This window comes from Xyrauchen texanus, chromosome 29 (assembly GCF_025860055.1).
Source record: "Xyrauchen texanus isolate HMW12.3.18 chromosome 29, RBS_HiC_50CHRs, whole genome shotgun sequence".
Taxonomy (NCBI): Eukaryota; Metazoa; Chordata; class Actinopteri; order Cypriniformes; family Catostomidae; genus Xyrauchen; species Xyrauchen texanus.
Window position 1 is genome coordinate 16,979,079 of NC_068304.1, and position 16,284 is coordinate 16,995,362.

Below are 16,284 nucleotides of genomic sequence, written 5' to 3' on the forward strand. Positions count from 1 at the left end.
ATTGAGCTTAACTTGAATTGAACCTGGAATATTACTTTTAAATCTTTCACACAAAAATAAAAATGTACAGTTAATGTAGTTTTTGTTTTATTGCAAATGATTGTCTGCAGGACAAAGGAAATCAAGATTCAAACGTTGAGTGCAAAGTATGCAATATATAAGCAAAGTTTTATAAAGTCCCCTTATTCTGTTGACATTACAGTGATTACATTATAAGCGGAGTCAAACGTTTGAGCACTTCAAAAAAAGTATTCCATTATTTGCATCTGCAAAGCCTATAAAATCAAGCACAGCTAACAATTTTTTTAGAAAAACAATGATATTCATTATACATGCTTTGTCTTGTGTATAAATTGTGAAGATTCCTTAGAAAAAAAGGGTGAAAAAACTATACATACTGAATACTAATCACACCCAAAACAGCTTGAAACAAAAGATGAAGAAAAATCACAAAAGGTTATAGAAAATTAGGTAGCTAAAATAATATAAAACAGACAAAGGCCAGAAGATTTTTTTTTTTCAAACTCCAAGCATCACCGCTGAGCAAAAGTGCTGACAGGTTTTACTGAATATTACTATGCAACATTTTTATAAAGACAATGTTTACATTTGAATGATTTTATGGCTTGTCTTGGTATACATTTCTAAATATATGTATTTTGAAACAGGTGTCTTAGGTACACCTGTGAATCAGGAACAGTTACATGTGTGTCCTCAGCCACATTTTGTTAAATAAAAGTTAATCTACAAACCGATACATTTGCTCATGATCAAGATCTCTTTGCAATCAGCTTTCTTTAATATTAAATCAGATATCTATTGAACAAAATAATTTTTTTCTCTAAAGTCCCCATTAGAAAGACATATACTTGTGCAACAAAGGAATAAATGCAGTAAAAAATAATCCATCCCCAATGCCACCAGTGGATGGTCTGCATGTAAGACTGCAACAGTTCGTGTTGCCTTCCATCAGCTTGGCCAGAAGGGTTTCAGTGCAGAGCTCCTGCTAGTCTGAGTCTGAGTTGCTGCTAGGTGGTGGACTGCACCCATGGATAGTCTCCCCAAGGGGCGCTAGTGTGCCATCCCTCCTCACTCCCATTGGCCTGATAAGTTCTTTCCTGTTGAGATAGTAGAACAGAACTCAAGACATTTGCTAGTTGAGACCAGTCAAAATTTGTTTAAGTGCAGGTCATTTCCTTCTGTGACAAATGCTGCAGCACTTTGTGCACATACAAGTACTTTGAATGTGCATGATGTAACATGCAAAGAGGATAGGGAGGAATAACCACCAACTTTGAAAAGCTATTCTAAAGTCTTCTATTTCATAATTTCTTTGTGCCTAAATAACAGAAAGTACACATGATAGATGCAACTGGCAGGCTGTAGTATAGAACACTTGTACACTTCTAAGGAGACTCTGCAGTCTAAGGGGCTGTTCAGACTCAACACGTATGAGAGTAAAAAAAAAAAAAGAAGCTAGATGCAGCATAACAAATGGAATAGAATGCGAGTGACTCAAGGTGTGTTTTTAAAAGTTGAAGTTCTTTATATATGACTTGTCTTAAAAACTTGCCACTCCTGTGCAAGGCTCTGGAAAAAGCGCAAGGCTCTGGAAAAAGCTAAACATTAAGACGTTTTGCAACGGTCAAAGACGTCTGCCTAGCATGCTTACATTGAACAACAACTGGAAAAAAAAAAAAACAGCACATCCGGACCCAAAAGTGCGTTCAGTGTAAACGGCCCCTAAGTGGTGCCATTTCAGTAATTATTCAAAAGTGGTTCATAAAACAATCAAGACTGTGGAGGCTTAAATTCAGTCTACAAAGAGAATATTTGAAAATAACAACAAACTCCAGATTTCAGAGGCCATCGTTTACCCTGCAGATTTAATGTGCGCACGTCTTGTCAACTTTGTTTTTCAGGCCACTAATTTGTCTGCAAAATCCACCTGCGCTTTGAAAGAAAACCTTTGAACCAACCATTGTAACTACATGCAGTTCTGTCCTCTAAAGAGGCCTGTTGATGTGTAGAACATCTTTCTTTGCCTTTACATCTGGCCACATAAGAGCCCTTGGAATCACAACCCTAAAGACACCCCTTCAAACACGCTCCGCAATCCAGAGAGCCCCCCCCCCAATCCAGAGAGAGCCCCCCCCCAAATCCCCCAGTTTAATTACAGGATCAGTGCTCATTCTAATCTCTTCAAAGCCTCGACAGCTCTTCCACACTAATCCAATTATATCTGCACTATGGGTCACCAGCACGCCCTGAGATGATTCATATTATCCAATCAAAGCACGGCCAAAGATGATTTATAAGAGCATTTTCCAATCAAAGCTGGTGGAAAGCTCACTTGCATTCATTTATGTCATTCAGACACAGATAAACTTGTAATTCCAGGTTAGTCAAAACAAGCTGGTTAGACATTTTGCAGTAAATGGTCCAAAAACATGTATCAAAAGGTTTTTTTTTTTCCATCTTGACACGATCAATGGGAGGAAAGTCACTTGGGAAATGTAACAGAATACGCAAAAACCACAGAATAAAAAAGGGACATATCAAAATGTAATAACCCTGATTTGTAAGAATGTACCTCATTGTTGGCAGCAGAAGAACTTCTTGACGTCAGACACAAGTTACAATGACGCATATCAGAGTAAACAAGATATTAAGTTGCTTGACAAATGGATACAGACATTTCCTCCACGCCCCTCAAAGACGCACACACAAACAATTAAGTTCAAAACAGATCCTCAACTAAGCAACTACATCAGCTGCAAAGATAAGCAACACAACCAGTAATGTGTGTTTTTATGTAGGGTTCTGTGTGTGGATATTGGCGGGGTGGGAGAGTCAGTACTAATTGGACAGCAAGTCAAGGGACATTCCTCCATGGACATGTTGCGTCTCCCTAGCAGCCAAATAAGGAAGCACCAGTGACAGTCCCTCTGCCCTCCTCCCTTTCCACACAACACCACCTTCATCCTAGTAAAAAGAATAGAAAGAAGAGACAGGGAACGAGGATCCATTCTAAAGACAGGAATCTGCCTCACTCAGGCACACGCTCCTCATTATGTCTCCCTATGGATGGACAATGGTGAGTCCTCTTGTGTTTGCAAACTTATTTAACATCACCCACCAGTTAACATACATACACACACACAGCCCTAATTGAGCCTGTGTCTCAAACCCCTTTATGTTTGAGGATGATGTCTGGCTGAAAAAATAAGCGTATGAAAGAGTATACATTTTAAAAACCTCCGTACAAAAGAGCCCGAGCCCCCGATCCCACCATGTGCGCCAATTAGCTGGTAATTAATGCAGCGGGCCTGTGGAGTCCGGTCGTTGTGTATTGACTCCTGTTAAATGCGAAAGGCCAGCTGTAAATGAGGCAGACAATGACGTTTGAAGATTCTTGCCTTAATGAAGCGGTTGGTAAGGTGCGTGATCAGAGCAACATCTCTCACCGGTGTCTCGTTGGCAGATGTTTAGGGAAAAGGTCAACATGAATGCAGCCCTGCACAAGTTTGACCTCCAAGGAGTGTGATGACAAAAACGCAATGCCTGCAGCGGATACTGTCTGTCTGGGCATTGTGCGCAGGTTCATACATGATGTTAAAAAAAACAGAAAAAGCAATTGACAGTGATATTTGTAAGAAATTAGTGAGAAATACTAATTTGGATGTATAAAACCTATCTAGACATGCAATTCTGAATATGTAAAAATTAAATATTTTACTATGGTTGTATAAGGAGGAAAAAGAAGGGAATTCCATTGGCCATAAGCTTGTCATCCGTAACAGTATGGTATTAAATGCGCAAAGCTGCTGCACCAGCAAAAACACACACAAAAAACTTTAAGCTTGAACATTTAGATTCCTTTCAATTTCCTATTTGGATTTTATGATAAATGTTAATTATCTATGATGTAGTGATGAAACAAAATCCAATATCCTACCCTGCCTGCACATCAACTTTAACCCCAGAAATGCATCTCCCTCATGGTGCATGTATAAATCCTGCAAAATACAACCTGCCATTAAGTTTGTGTTGATGAGACCAAAGCAGTGCGGTTTATACAGTTGAGCTGAAACACATACCGAGATCTACTTTATGTACAACTGTATGAGTGAGTAACAATAACCAAAAGGTACCACATTTTCTGGATTGTGTCTGACGAATAATACATTTTGGTACCAAATTATCCTATTTCCACATTTTCTCAGCATTTAAAATGAACACATTTGTATTGCTTAATTGATAAAACATGAAATAAACAGTCCCACCAGGATTTCGTGGAACTTTTTCTTGATTATTGCAGGCAAAAATTGCCATATGTTGCATTTTTGTGTTGTTTTGCAGAGAAAAGTCACAAAACATCATAGTATGCTTGTGTAATTTGTGTCAATGATGGTATACAATTGAAGTCAGAAGTTTACATACACTTAGTTTGAAGTCATTAAAACCATTCAGCATTTGTAGTCCCTGGACCAAAACAGAATAGTCTAGAATAGTCTAACAACAAAGTCAAGGTATTGGCGTGACTATCGCAAAGCCCTGAACTCAATCTGATAATATGTGGGCAGAACTGAAAAGGTGTCTGTGGACTAGGAGGCTGTGGCAGCGGGGGTGTGGTTGAGCATTCGTCCGGAGAGAGAGAGAAAGCAGTAAGGGTGCATACACTAAATACTAATTGTAGTGAGTTTGTGGAGAGCAGCATAAAAGGGACCACGTCAGCACCAAGAGGACTGAGAGAGTCGGGTCCAGAGAACTTTTGTGAAGCTGATGTGTTATTGTGAAGCTGTAAGCACTGGAGTTAATTCGTTAAAAAAAAAAAACTTACCTGTGAGTGGAAGTAACCAGTTCCATGTCCCCTCCTGACCTGAAGTTTGTTACAGAACCCTACAAACCTGACTCAGTTACACCAGTTCTTTCTGGAGGAATGGGCCAAAATTACAGCAACTTATTGTGAGAAACTTGTGGAAGGTTACCAAGAATGTTTGACCCAAGATAAACAATTTATTGGCAATGCTACCAAATACTAACAAAGTGTATGTAAACTTCAGACCCACTGGGAATGCGATAAAAGAAACAAAAGCTGAAATAAATCATTCTCTCAACTATTATTCAACATTTCACTTTCTTAAAATCGCAATCCTAACTGACCTATGACAGGGAAGGTTTTCTACAATTAAATGTCAGGAATTGTGGAAAACTGAGTTTAAATGTATTTGGCTAAGGTGTATGAAAACTTCTGACTTCAACTGTAAGTGCAATTAACTATAAATCTTTTAGTGCATAATAGAAAAAAGTATAACACACATTTTCTGCCTCAGACAATGCAAGTAAACTTTGGTATGGTTAAAAAAGTAGACCAACCTAAAACTGTAAACTAAAAACTCAGATATATTAATAATAGTTATTATTTGAGATAACTGCAATTATTGAGCACTTTAAATTGTAATCACATTTTACAAATTTTAAGCAAATATATAAGACACTGCCATAACAAATTAGCATAATGCATTTTTGTGTCTAATTTTTGGAGCAACAGCGCATTGTGAGCACTTCAACTCTGACCGTCATTGACATACACTGCGCACCGCACTCAGAGCAGCTCTTAAAGAGCTTGTAAAGTTTACATGCTAGCTGTGATGTATGCACACCGTCTGTAGACCTGTGAATGCTTAGACAAATATTTCATAGGATTCCCCTCGAGTGTCTAGGCTCTACAATATGGGACACTAGGCAGCCTGTAATGAGACGTCGTCATTTCAGCCAAAATACAGGACATCCTGGCTAATATGGGACAGTTGGCAACTCTATGTTGAGATGATAGAATGGTGGCTGCACAGTTCAGAAATCATACAAAATTGCAAGCTACCGAAAATAACATGGAGAGTGGTTGAATTTGCATTTATTCTTGTGATCGCAAGAGCACAAAATCTTATAGGGACTGAATAAACACCCACCTAGATAGTTCATCAATCATATTGACAAGTTTCTGGGCTTCATATTCCTTTTGCTCCTCAGTCATCTCCTCCATGGGGTTTGGCATCGGGTGCTCTATGTGACCTGTGATGGGGTTAATGCTGCAAAACACAAGAGCAAAAAAAACAGACTATTATTCACTGTAATCTATGAATACATAAAGAAAGAAAAGATTAATAACACAAGATGTAAAAAAACTGTGGTCTTTAATAAGAAGAAAATTATTATTACAACGGTAGCAGTTATACACTTACAATGGTTTGACTGACTTATACTCCTCAGTGTCAGAGTCTTCATCAGAAGAGTACTGTGTCTCACCTCTGCCTCCGGCCAGTAAACCTCGTGCCATCAACAGCCCCGCAGCATTTCCATAGCCAGTGTATTTCAACAGATTGTCCACTGCACCACATAAAAAAAGAAATTAGACATTTCTCATCCAATCATATAGTGCATTCAGGCTCAAAATCATACCTCATTCAAGATTCATTCCTGCATTTTGTTAACTCTAAATCGTGTAAAGTCACAAATCTCTTCAAAGCTATCCCTTTCCATCCTAGCTCACTACTTACTGAATGCTGCACAATATACACTCACTGTATGGAGTTTTGTTTAAAATTAATAGTAAAACAGTGGGCATTATTCCACGCTAAAAGGCTAAAATTGTGGCGGTAATTACTTTTGGTTAAATCGTAACACTGGAATTGGCAGGTCAGATGCATTGCATTGGGGAATACAGCATTCTGTGCAGTTTGCTCTGCTGCATACTGTTCATTTTGGCAAATGTAGTGGGTCATCTGGGTATTCGAAGCATACAAAAAATGTGTAGACTGCACATAGTATACATAATATATACTGCAGAAATACTAAGATTAAGAGAAGAACACCCACCGCTCTCTTTGCAGAGGACAAAAAGAAATTCTGCAGCTCCCTGTTTCACTCCCAAGTCTATATGAGTCATGATTCGCACAAGTTTGTTACGAACCGTACAACCGATTTCTGGCCTCTCCTTTACATCCTTCAGGGGAGGCAGCACCTGCGTATCAACAAACAAAGGATATACATATACAGGTCCTTCTCAAAAAATTAGCATATTGTGATAAAAGTTCATTATTTTCCATAATGTAATGATAAAAATTAAACTTTCATATATTTTAGATTCATTGCACACCAACTGAAATATTTCAGGTCTTTTATTGTTTTAATACTGATGATTTTGGCATACAACTCATGAAAACCTATCCTATCTCAAAAAATTAGCATATCATGAAAAGGGTCTCTAAACGAGCTATTAACCTAATCATCTGAATCAACTAATTAACTCTAAACACCTGCAAAAGATTCCTGAGGCTTTTAAAAACTCCCAGCCTGTTTCATTACTCAAAACCGCAATCATGGGTAAGACTGCCGACCTGACTGCTGTCCAGAAGGCCATCATTGACACCCTCAAGCAAGAGGGTAAGACACAGAAAGAAATTTCTGAACAAATAGGCTGTTCCCAGAGTGCTGTATCAAGGCACATCAGTGGGAAGTCTGTGGGAAGGAAAAAGTGTGGCAAAAAACGCTGCACAACGAGAAGAGGTGACCAGACCCTGAGGAAGATTGTGGAGAAGGACCGATTCCAGACCTTGGGGGACCTGCGGAAGCAGTGGACTGAGTCTGGAGTAGAAACATCCAGAGTCACCGTGCACAGGCACTAGAAACAGCGGCAGAAGCGCCTGACCTGGGCTACAGAGAAGCAGCACTGGACTGTTGCTCAGTGGTCCAAAGTACTTTTTTCGGATGAAAGCAAATTTTGCATGTCATTCGGAAATCAAGGTGCCAGAGTCTGGAGGAAGACTGGGGAGAAGGAAATGCCAAAATGCCTGAAGTCCAGTGTCAAGTATCCACAGTCAGTGATGGTCTGGGGTGCCATGTCAGCTGCTGGTGTTGGTCCACTGTGTTTTATCAAGGGCAGGGTCAATGCAGCTAGCTATCAAGAGATTTTGGAGCACTTCATGCTTCCATCTGCTGAAAAGCTTTATGGAGATGAAGATTTCATTTTTCAGCACGACCTGGCACCTGCTCACAGTGCCAAAACCACTGGTAAATGGTTTACTGACCATGGTATTACTGTGCTCAATTGGCCTGCCAACTCCCTGACCTGAACCCCATAGAGAATCTGTGGGATATTGTGAAGAGAAAGTTGAGAGACGCAAGACCCAACACTCTGGATGAGCTTAAGGCCGCTATCGAAGCATCCTGGGCCTCCATAACACCTCAGCAGTGCCAGAGGCTGATTGCCTCCATGCCACGCCGCATTGAAGCAGTCATTTCTGCAAAAGGATTCCCGACCAAGTATTGAGTGCATAACTGAACATAATTATTTGAAGGTTGACTTTTTTTGTATTAAAAACACTTCTTTTATTGGTCGGATGAAATATGCTAATTTGTTGAGATAGGAATTTTGGGTTTTCATGACCTGTATGCCAAAATCATCAGTATTAAAACAATAAAAGACCTGAAATATTTCAGTTGGTGTGCAATGAATCTAAAATATATGAAAGTTTAATTTTTATCATTACATTATGGAAAATAATGAACTTTATCACAATATGCTAATTTTTTGAGAAGGACCTGTATTCACCACTAAAAGGCCAATAGAATAAATAAAACATTTACAAAGAATCAAAATCCCTGCATTAGATCTTACAAGTTTCCCATACCTTTTGATCAATGAATTTCCATAATTTTGCAATTTTTCCAGTCGCTCGTAATTTATTTTTATATAAAGTATTTTTTTTTAATAATTTCATAATGATTGCACACATAGAACAATATTTAGCCAATAAAAGATTTTTCTATGACTGTGGGAAACCTGATCTTAGTTTAGAGAGCAGTGAATTACATCAAGCATGGACTCAACACTGCACCTGGGTCTTGAGGTATCTGCGGATTTCCCGGTGGTATCTAGAGCTCTCCGTCATCAGGCTCAGCACTGGTGTCAACCCTTCTTTGTAGTTGGAACCCTGTGTGAATAAAAATGCATGAGTGGATTCAACAGGGAAAATGTTGAGGAAGTTTGTAAGCGTTCATCTGAACTGTAATACCTTGTCTATCCTCCTCTCCATAAAATCTAGCAGCAACTGCACCACGTCCATGTTTTTCCCACCATACTTTTCCAGCCCACCTTGAACAGGGACATCTATCAGAACATCCAGGCACTGTACTGGGAGGTTACTCAGGAGGTTTATGGCATGACTGGAAGAGATGAGAAATTATAAATCTTTAGCACAAAAATGACAAAAACATTCAGCTTATAGCGGATCTTCAATGGGTGTGATCGGTCATGTAAGCAGACAAGACTTTGAGATATACCCGTGTATGTGTGTATACACACACAAGTTTGGAATAATGTACAGATTTAGCTCTTATGGGAAGAAATGTGGCACTTTTATTCACCAAAGTGGCATTCAACTGATCACAATGTATAGTCAGAACATTAATAATGTGAAAAATTACTATTACAATTTTTAAAAAAATAATCTACTTCAGAGTTCTCATCCAAAGAATTCTCCATGTGCAGCAATGAAAGCTTTGCAGATCCTTGGCAATCCAGCTCGCATTTGGTCCAGATACTCAGGTGACATTTCACCCCACACTTCCTGTAGCACTTGCCATAGATGTGGCTGTCTTGTCGGGCACTTCTCGTGCACCTTACAGTCTATCTGATCCCACAAAATCTCAATGGGATTAAGATCCATAAAAATCTTTTCCAATTATCTGTTGTCCAATGTCTGTGTTTCTTTGCCCACTCTAACCTTTTCTTTTTGTTTTTCTGTTTCAAAAGTGGCTTTTTCTTTGCAATTCTTCCCATAAGGCCTGCACACCTGAGTCTTCTCTTTACTGTTGTACATGAAACTGGTGTTGAGCGGGTAGAATTCAATGAAGCTGTCAGCTGAGTACATGTGAGGTGTCTATTTCTCAAACTAGAGACTCTGATATTCTTATCCTCTTGTTTAGTTGTACATCTGGTCCTCCACATCTCTTTCTGTCCTTTTTAGAGACAGTTGTCCTTTGTCTTTGAAGAATGTAATGTACATCTGTATATGAAATCTTCAGTTTTTTGGCAATTTCAAGCCTTGCATAGCCTTAATCCCTCAAAACAATGATTGACTGACGAGTTTCTAGAGAAAGACATTTCTTTTTTTACCTAATATTGACCTTAAGACATGTCACTCTATTGCATACTGTGGCAACTCAAAAACAAACTCAAAGACAATGTTAAATTTCAGTTAATGAACCCAATAGCTTTCAGTTGTGTTTGATATAATGGCAAGTGATTTTCTTGTACCAAATTAGCAATTTAGCATGATTACTCAAGGATAAGTTGTTGGAGTGATGGCTGCTGGAAATGGGGCCTGTATAGATTTGATAAAAAAATGGCTTTTTTCAAATTGTGATGGTGCCGTTTTCTTTTTTACATTAGTAATGTCCTGACTATACTTTGAGATCAGTTAAATGCCACTTTGGTGAATTAAAGTACCAATTTCCTTCTAAAAGAGTCAAATCTGAACATTATTACAAACGTTTGGGTGCCACTAATATATATATATATATTTACACAGTTGCAATCAAAATTATTCATCCCCCCAAAGAGAGTAAACATTTACAAAGGTAAGCTTTACTAATGACCCAGAATTTTAAACATTACATCAATATCATTTGAGTGACACATTTAAAGTCATAGTGTGAATATATAACATAATATTTCTAAATAGCAGGATTTTCTTTTTTTAAATATAGCCATGCCATAATTATTCAACCCCTACTGCATGTAGTTGTTCTTTAAATATTGAAGACTACACAAATAAATGTTTTAAAACTAAATTAAGCCATCACTCTAAAATGGCACTTATTTAAGTTTTACAATTTAAGTTTAGTGTCTTAAGAAAAATTTATTTCTTTGCAAAAATGCAATTAGAAATAATCTGTCACAAAAGCAAATAGAGGAGATTATTTCATCAAACAAGTAAAGACCATGGCTAAAAGTACATTTCCAAGGCACTTCAATTTCCAAAAGACAAAGTAGGCAGCACCATTCATGCATTTTTAAAATATGGTACAATGGCAACTTTCTTGGGTGTGGTAGAAAGCAAAACGTCACGAGGGAAATGTTAACTTGAATATTCAAGAAGGAATTTGGAAAGACCTGTGGAGTCCTGCAAGAAGGTTGTATGGACATATGACACTAAACTGAAAATTAGCTTTAGACACATGGGTCAGCAGTATGTCTGAAGTAAGAAAGACAAGGTGATGACAAGAACGACACCATCCCCACAGTCAAGCTTGGAGGTGGGTCAGTCCTTTATGGGAATTGTTTTGCGGCTGCATTAAATGGCTATCCTGACTATGTGACTGACACCATGGATTCTTTCAGGAATCAGGCCATTTTAGCAAAAATTTGATCCCTTCAGTGTATAAATTGAAGCTCTGTGATCAATGGATTTCAAGCAAGACCGGGGGAGCATAGAGTTACCGGTAGTCATTTCGGAACGCTGTAGAATCATTGAGTGGGGGTAGCATTCCAGAAGTGTTAAAGGGCTGGTGACTGCGCTACTGTGGACACAAAGAGTCAAGCCCACATAAACAGGAGGGAGATTCAGAATGCGTTGAGCAGTCTCAACAGGGCAAAGGGGTGTCATTAATCACTTCTAGGGGACATCTCATCACTGCCATTCACCACACTTGCATTTCTGTTGCTTTCTGACTCTTTCATAGAGTCTTAATCAGCTTTAGGAGCTGCACTATATACACCGCATAGTAAAGTATACACAATCTTAAAGCATATGCAAGTTGGTTTTGAACCATACAATTGATATAGGTAAATAAATATATTAAATAAATATTAAAACATTTTAATAAAAAAGTAACAGCGTTCACACTTTATAATAACTATGATTAATACAATCTAAGTGACATTGGCTTAACCATTGGCATGGTTGGGGGGTGGGGTATTTTTTGCCCAAAAATGGAAGATTGGAGAGTGTTCAAGACACTTGTTTGAAAAACAATTGTACTCCTTATTTTTCACAATTCTCTTTGGTGATGCTTGTGGGGCAGAAATACATACTTTAGCTTTAAACATTACAGAACATTGACTAAATAAACTGCTACAAACATATTCCAAACTAAATTCTGCTGCCTCTGTATACTTCAGTTAGATCAAGTGCTTGAGCACTGAATGCATGCAATCCGATTTATCTATCTGCACATACTCTGAACAGGTAGTGTGCACATGCCTGGAATTATCTGCACCAATTCCTGGGTCCAAAAGTGGCCATTGCTTTCAAAACTAACAACAGGAGATAAAGGTATAAACAACAACAGTGTATGTCAAGAAAGTTTGTGAGGAGGTCAGGACATGCTCACATTTGTATAATTTGAGTCTGAAGGAATGTAAAGACCACTTTAAAAGTTTAAACTCCTGAAGAGAAATAGTTCAGTTTCTCATAGTAGTCATAGCATGCATGCGACAACCGCTTATGTATGATCGCACAGTCAAATGAAATACTTTGAAAGGCTGACCGCTCCACTGTATGCAGATGCCAAGCATTCACTTCAAAACCTAAGTACACTCCGCACTTTATAGTGTAGCAGTACCTGTGAGCTTCCTCTGTTTTATCTTCACTCTGTGTCTTCAGCAATAGGAGATGTCGCATGATGCCTACAATGAGTCGAAGCTGGTGGTCATTGTCCTATCAAAATAAAGGAAAAATCAGATGAGTATTAAAGACTTGTGCTTAATCTCAACAATAGTAGGAGAGTACTCCAAACATCCTGAAAACTTGGAACCAACGGAGAGACCTATGGGCAGAGAGAACTACTAGCTTGAGACAAGAAAGTGCATCTATAGTCAAGGTGCTCCTGACCATCCAGAAACCAATAAAGGCCAGGCAACAGAGATCACTTAAAGGGAAAGTTCACACAAAAATAAAAAATTCTCATGATTTACTCACTGTCCTGGCATTCCAGATGTGTATGACTTTCTTCTGCAGAACACAAATGAAGATTTTTAGAAGAATATTTCAGCTCTGTTGGTATTCACAATGCAAGCTCTAATATCCACATAAAGACAGCATAAAAGGAATCAATATGACTCCAGAGGTTAAATCTATGTGTTCAGACATGATATGATAGGTGTGGATGAGAAACAATTCAATATTATTCTTTTCTTTTTTATTATAAATTCTCTCCCTGCCCAGTAGGGGGTGATATGCACAATGAATGTGAATCACCAAAAACAGAAAGTGAAGGAAACAGTACTTAAATATTAAACTGTTTCTTACCCACACCTATCATATCACTTCAGAATACATTTATTTAACCACCAGAGTTGTCTAGAGTACTTTTACATTGCCCTTATGTGGATTTTGGAGCATCAAAATGTTGGCACCACTACAATTTTACACTTGCATTGTATAGACCTACAAAGCTGAGATATTCTTCTAAAAATCTTTGTTTGTGTTCAGCAGAAGAAAGTAAGTCATACACCTCTGGGATGGCATGAGGGTGAGTAAATGATGAGAGAATTTCCATTTTTGGTTGAACCAACCCTTTAAGCTTATTTCAACGAACATTCAAATGGCAGAGAATACTGGAATGCACAAGATCTTTATCAAGACTACTTGGTGCCCACTTAGTGAAAGGGAGGAAGGAAAAGCTTTTTAAATTTTTTGAGGAACACGTGAGTGGTGCTATCCTGTTCAAAATTCGCCACCACAATGCAGAAGTAGGGCTTTGTTGGTGGTTGCCAGGGTGTTCTGGTGATGCTTAGTGGCCCAAGCCATAAGAGCTCACTCTAAAGGCTCTATGATATTCTGGTCACTAAATGTGGTTTGGGTCCCATCAGTGTAAGTTTAAAGTGTAAGATTTTTTTGCTCATTTCATCAAATTTACAGTACATTTTAAAGACATTTCAAACAACAAATTACAACAAGGGCCCACAGACAGACAAACTTTCGATGGACCACAACAGTGGTCGAAATAATGCAGATACAAGAGCATGATTTTTTCCAAAGCCAAGAAAAGGGGCTGCTAAAATTACATCTTCTAAATAAATAATAATAGTGAAGTTTGCATTTGGTGAATGACTGTACCTATGCTCAGTATGAACTAAGTGGATTTTGATAATTTGTACGTTAGGATGTAAATCACAACATGCTGTTTTGCAGTTCGACGAACACTGTTGATTACTCTCACCTCTTCACTGGAATCAGTCAACGTGATGTTGAACAGAGCTTTAAGGGCTTCAATGGTATGTTCATTGTTCTCTGGAGATATGTACGGGGTCTGTGGGTCAGGAGGAGCGGCTTCATACGGCCCCACCCAGCGCACATCCAGGGAGCGTTCTAGCACACCTGTAAGCAGCCTCACTGCACCTGCCTCCTTTCGCAGTGTGCCACGTACATCTGTCCGCAGGGCAGAGAGCAGAAAGATCAGCCGGAGGGAGAACAAGCCCACCTCATGATGGGCAGAGCTGACCGAATATAAGTGGGCACACAGGCCCTCTGCAAGTTGCACATCTGCGCACATCTGCTGTGCTGCCACACTGTTGAACACAACATTACACAGGCACTTGAGGGCCTCCACTACAACTCTCTCTTCTTCGGCTGACTGCTCCTCCTCCAATGGCTCTCCAACACCCCCTGTTGCACGGATCCGGGCCAGTCCTGCCAGGGTGAGGATGCCCTCTCTGGTGTCTATGGGTCCCAGAACACGCTTGTCTCTGGACAGGATGCGCAGGGTCTCAAGGCAGGTGCTTTGGCAGAGGGGCCGAACAGGCCGTTTGAGCACTGTGAGCAAGCCCTGACACAGTTTCTGTGGAGGAGAACACAAAGCACTGAGGTAAAATATATAATTAAATGTGGAGTAAAAACAAGAAACATACCACAGCACAAAAATACGTATTCAGTGTTGGGTAGTAATGGACTAGTAAAGAATTGCTAAAACATGAAAAAAATTGTTATTTAATTTCATGTTTACTAATGTTTAATGAGCATTAAAACAAGCAATAAGTAATCTAAAAAAAAATCTTATTAGATTAGATTACCTAAACAGTATCATCTAAAAAATTACATTACTAATTACAATTTTTTGTGTAATTTGTAATCCGTACATGATTACTTTTTAGAGGCAATTTACCCAACACTGTATGTAATAATTCAGTTCTGATACTCACAATTCTCCCATCCTCTTCTTTGTGGTCGAAGGCAAATGTGCGGCAGTTCTGCAATGAAAAGTAAACAGTAGCCTTTCAGAAAATGTCAGTCTGAGAAGAAACAGATTCTAATCCTTTGATCGGTCTCAAACTACATACCAGAGAACATCTGTGTGCACTAAATGCACTGTCATACATTTGATCTCGTTAGGCTACCTCATATTTTACCACTATTTAGATGCACTTTTAACAGTATAACCAAGACTTCTCAAAAGTCTAATTTAACTTGACTAAAAGCTGTTCCTCCGTAATAAAATTAAGAATACAAATTACAATTTTGAATTGAGTAAATGTATGTAAACTGATAAAATGGCAACACAATAATGCTTGTAGTATTGACTGCTCTGGCACCCGGTTCTGACAACGGTGACGAGCTTAGCTACTTCAGCTAACAACTTTTGTATCTATTAACATTCCAAACAGCAGTTCATCTCCACTATAATTAGCTGCAGTAAAATCCGGCTTTTAGCTCACATACTGTTCATGATGGGAATCAATTAATATTTCATTAAAATAGTTACGTTGGATATGATGTTGGAAAATAGCTAACAGCTGGAGGAGAATGCTAGTGTGCTGCCACAGGACAAATAGAGGAATTCCTCATATTCTGACACTCGTTTAAAGAGCTTAGAAACAAAGCACATTTTCTCGGATGCCATTCCTCCTTTTAAGAAACTAAAACAGGTTTTGTTCAGGTTACCACTCAGCTAAGTCGCTACTGCTCGCGCATACTATACGGCTTTATTGATTCTAATAGAGCTACTCACTGCAACGTCACGGCATTGAAAACAACATAGGATAGCTAGTAAGCTAACAGCAGGAAATGCTCTTTACCTCTTTGTTATACTTCTGCAAAAGCTGTTCAACTCTCTCATCGTCTCCACCGTCGATCTCTGATAGAATATCTCTCATACTCATCTCTAATGTTGCTTTTACTTCCGTTCGCTTAGAAAAAATTGTCAACCCTTCTTTTCACGACAGTCAGGATGAGACGCCTCTTCTGTTTCTCTCTTTCTCTCGTAGGTTCAACTTTCACC

At 38.8% G+C, this 16,284-nt stretch overlaps 1 protein-coding gene across 1 annotated transcript; it reads right to left on the reverse strand.

Annotated features, from left to right (window-relative positions):
- Window positions 1-80: 80 nt before the first annotated feature.
- On the reverse strand, window positions 81-16,284 carry ric8b (RIC8 guanine nucleotide exchange factor B). Its single transcript, XM_052096757.1, has 10 exons — window positions 16,082-16,284; window positions 15,209-15,256; window positions 14,230-14,847; window positions 12,631-12,725; window positions 9,078-9,228; window positions 8,901-8,996; window positions 6,880-7,024; window positions 6,246-6,390; window positions 5,973-6,092; window positions 81-1,118 (listed from the first exon to the last, which is right to left on the reverse strand). Exons 1-10 carry the CDS (start codon window positions 16,163-16,165, stop codon window positions 1,007-1,009), a joined length of 1,614 nt encoding a protein of 537 aa, XP_051952717.1. The 5' UTR covers window positions 16,166-16,284; the 3' UTR covers window positions 81-1,006.